General features: G+C 35.9%; 1 protein-coding gene across 1 annotated transcript in view; it reads right to left on the minus strand.

Moving 5' to 3' along the window:
- Nucleotides 1-4059, minus strand: part of LOC139695230 (outer dense fiber protein 2-like) — a 31649-nt gene extending 27590 nt beyond the window's left edge. Inside the window, exons 1-4 of the mRNA XM_071593915.1 lie at nucleotides 4054-4059; nucleotides 3422-3668; nucleotides 1549-1838; nucleotides 292-804 (exon numbers count right to left, since the gene is read on the minus strand). Of these exons, the coding sequence (XP_071450016.1) occupies nucleotides 292-804; nucleotides 1549-1838; nucleotides 3422-3668; nucleotides 4054-4059 (1056 nt within the window). The remainder of the gene's footprint in view (nucleotides 1-291; nucleotides 805-1548; nucleotides 1839-3421; nucleotides 3669-4053) is intronic.
- Between the last annotated feature and the right edge of the window lie 172 nt (nucleotides 4060-4231).

Genomic DNA, 4231 nt, shown 5'->3' on the forward strand with positions numbered 1-4231 from the left:
AGTGATTGATTTCATGCATTACTTTTCTTTTTGTGATACAATTTTTCAAAGTTTTTCTACTTTCTTCAGTGATAGTTAAAATAAAACTTGGTCCAAAGTATTTCTTAGTGTGCTGAATCAATCCTCACTCCACATGGTAAATGAATTTACTGAGTTGAGCGTGGGATACAATTATTCATTAAAAACCTTTGCGCATTATTTCAATGGATGATAAGCCTCATTCCATTTTTCTCACTATATACATAATTTATCTATACGCTATGTGATTTTATATTGTTGGCATGAATTTACATTTTTAGGGTCCATAGATGCATCAACGCTTGGAAATGGCCATTGGGGCTTCCCTTCTCCAATATTTAACTTCTTCTCAGGGTCACCCACAACTATCTTGGGCAAATTTTTGCCTGTCCGACACATGACAACTTTTGGAAGCGCAAAGGCCTTTGAGAGAAATGACGTAACTTGAGGAATATTTTGGGATAGCCTGATGTCCTTTGGAGAAAAAATCGATGTCTTCTTGTAAGCTTTATCTCCAAAGATTGAGCCAAACTTTGGTTTTTCAAACCCATGCGCCATATCTGCCCTCTCTGTGCACTTTTTAAAGTCATCTAAATACTTGTCACATGAAGTGAACTCATCAGTCGCCATATCTGGAGAAAAGAGGCTGAAATCACATTCCGGAGTTGGAAGTCCACCCAACTCCACCAATTTCTGTGTCACAGATTCTAGCTTTGATAGTTTTTCAAACAATTGTTTCTCTTTTTCCTTTAATTCTTTTGCATCGGCTTCCGTGTAAGAAACATCCTGAAAAATAATCACCAGATTGAATGTGTATACCAGATGCATGCATTTATGTAGACTATTTTGGAAAATCATAAAAAGTCATGGATACATGATCTAAACATGTTTTCAGTACCATTTTAGTTGAATGTTGGTTATGTGTGTCCCAATTTCATTAGTACTTGTATTAGCTAGCTACTCAGTCAACCCATCATTAGTTTTGGTTCAGATGTTCTAATGAAAGTGGTTGGCAGAAACCACTCTTCTCTAAAATCAGGCAAATTCAACTCTGTAGTGAGAGTTGAGATGAGAGAAGTGGCATTTTTGTGAAAATTTAGTCCTCTTATATGTTTAAACCCTTCCCAAATCCACTTCTCTCTCCAACAAATCCTTACGTCGATCCAAAGTACTACTCCCCTCCAAAATCTCCATCCATTATAGCAGTAATGAAACTATGTTTTCTGGAGACTTGGAGAGGAATGCCTAAAATATATTGGTCTTGCTGTTTTTAAATCATTAATGTATGGGAAAGAAGATTTGAGAAGCCCTATTGTTTTCCAGGTCTGATTTCTGTTGGTCATTCCTTTTCAAGATAGCCAGGTTTAAATTTGGAATTAAAAGATTTATTTGGAAACATTCCTCACAAGGAAATTAAGCCGGCATGTTAATTATTTTTATCGGTCAACGGACTCCAATGCATGATATCAGTATACGAATCACCATTCTTATGAAAATCACTTGATGTTGCAAAAATGAAACCTTTCTTACTTTAAACTTTTCAATCGACTTCTTCAGTTCATCAACCTGGGACTTGGTTTCATACAACTGCTGATAAGTTTCATTTAGTTTATTCATGACAGACGGCCGTGCAAAAATTACATCACTATAAGTGGACGGCGCTCTTCTTAAGGAAGACTTAGCCATAGCATCTTTCTCCAATATAGATCTGCATTCACTTGCGATACTTTTTCTTTCATCCTCAGAGTCTTTCCGTGTGCTCATTTTTCCATCTGTTTTTGATTCCCCGGCTTCAAGTTCAGTCAAAGTTTCTTTTTCATCTTAAAAAAGAATGAAAATCCATCAATCCAGGTCTGTTTGGATAAAGTTCATCTGAATGCAATAAACCATGGACAGATATTAATTCATCAATAGCAATACATGATCATTTAACTCGCTAAAAGAAACATGCAAAGAAATAATCATTGAAATACCTTGACATTTAACATTGCTCGGATTTGCATGACCGGATGTCTCATGGGAAGGGAAATAAGTTCCCGGGAGGGGTTAAGTTTGAGAGGAACATACCATTCTACCTATTGTAAAAGTAGGTTCTTGATGTTTCTTCATGCTTATTTATTTAAAATTATTTTTGGGACTGCATATTTATTTTTATTTTACCATTTATATTCTCAATTATTTCTTCTAATTGATGGAAAAGACCAACTGTTTCTTTCTCCCAGACTACATATTACATACATGTCAGCATAAGCAGCTGGAGTATCTCGACATGCCTTCAATCTGCTTTCATCTCCAGAATTCTATCACTCACCTGCTCTACATTCACTCAACTTCAGTACTTGTAATCTGGATATAATATACAGTGACTCATTTTGGCTTGGTTGAGTATAAAGTTATGATGCCGACCATTGACAATGGGTGTGCATTATGTGAGCACATGTATGCAGATACCTTCTTGATTGGGGGAAACTGGCCTCCTTCCCTTTAGTCTTTCCTGTTTGGGTTGAAGTTTACTCATGCCTCCTTTCTGTGTAAATATTCCCTTCTCTATTTTGCCAGATAGACTAGACCCACCTGCACAGTAGGCTACTGAACAATACCTACTGGCGTTGCAGAATCAGTGTGATAGGTATAGGATGAGAATTAACCTTGTGAAAGCAAAAAAATAAGATCATCAAGAAATAGGGAGGTTAAGATAATTGTTGAATTTTGGGCAAACAAACTAGAATAGGTGAAACAGTTCACTTATTGGGGAAGTGTTTTGGATGAGGGTCACCAGAGTGATGGGGAAATTAGAAGAAAAATTCCATTAGTTTCAGAAACATTTACAAAGTGACAGGAGTCGATGGCAGGTTCCATGCAAAATAATTTTGCACAGTTCAAAATCCTGGCCATCGAGATGGAAGTGTTGCCTGGTGGCCTTTGAGATGCCAATGTGAATAAGAATGGAATAAATAAAATGAAGAAGAAGAGATTTTGGGATACATTCAAAGATTCAAGGATAAATGGTTGCAGGAGATACCGAAAGAGAGAGAGGTAGGGGTAGGAATAGAATAGGAGTTTTGGGCTAGTATAAAGGAAGTAGAAGGCTGTAGGACTAAAGAAAAAGTTATTTCATTATCGGGTTTGAGGATATTTTGTATCATGTTGGTCAGGGCTTACAAGACTGGTAATGTGTAGTGCCATCTAAATCCTATTGTAAGCCATTTATTTGACTACTATTTATGATAATACATAACAATTTTTAATCATGATCACTGTAGCAGGGAGAATGGGGATGATTTGTAAAGAAAGAGCACCAGAAAAGACTTTGCAAAGCATACCTTTGCCAAGACACTGTTATTAATCTACTATAATATTCATTTCATAAAAAATAATCAGCCATATTGACATGCTTTGATACCTGTCATTTCTTTTTCTGCATCTTCTTTCACTATGCTAAGACTACTTTCATGAGGAGTAGTGTCGCTCTGCAATCCTTCTCTCTCAGTTGATCCCATTGGTGTAGTGCTTTCATCTGGAATTGCTTCAACATCTTCTGCTTCAGAAGTTAGCTCATTTGTAATCTCCTCTGCTTCAGAAGTCTCTTCATTTTCTGTTGCTTCTGTTTCTGAAACTGATTCACCGCCATTTTCCAACTCCTGTTCTTCCTGCATCAATGAATAGAAATGACAATAAATAAAATGGCTCTGAATTTACTAACTGAGAGAAGGCACAAGTGCCATTTCTATATGGTACCTTGCAATTAATTATGCTTTTTATTCATTTTATCATTAGTGTTTCTAAAAATATTCATTAGTTTTCCAAAGAATTTGATGTAGTCTGGATGTGAATAAAAAGTAAAATTTGAATTTTGCACATTAATAAAAAACAACAACATTGTTTCAAAATTTTCATGCTTGCAGTTTGATTTACTCAGCATGAAATAATAAATAAGAAAACGAGGTTAATGATTTGCATGTTCCAATTGTATTATTTTAGCATGATATAATGAAATGGAACTCATGTTCCTTTATTCTTTGTGCTCATCCATACCTCCATCCTCTTAACAAGTATGTCACTGTTGAGGTGAGCAGGCTTATGAATGAATCGCAGACAATTTATTCCTTGAGGAGCATTTTCATTTTCTTCAAGGCAATCCCCAGATCCCTAGTGCAAAGAAACAAAACAGTAATCATTATTTTATTAGGGCTGTAACCTTTGAGGGGCAAGT

Source organism: Hetaerina americana, unplaced genomic scaffold, assembly GCF_022747635.1.
Source record: "Hetaerina americana unplaced genomic scaffold, ioHetAmer1.1.p SCAF_6, whole genome shotgun sequence".
Classification (NCBI taxonomy): domain Eukaryota; kingdom Metazoa; phylum Arthropoda; class Insecta; order Odonata; family Calopterygidae; genus Hetaerina; species Hetaerina americana.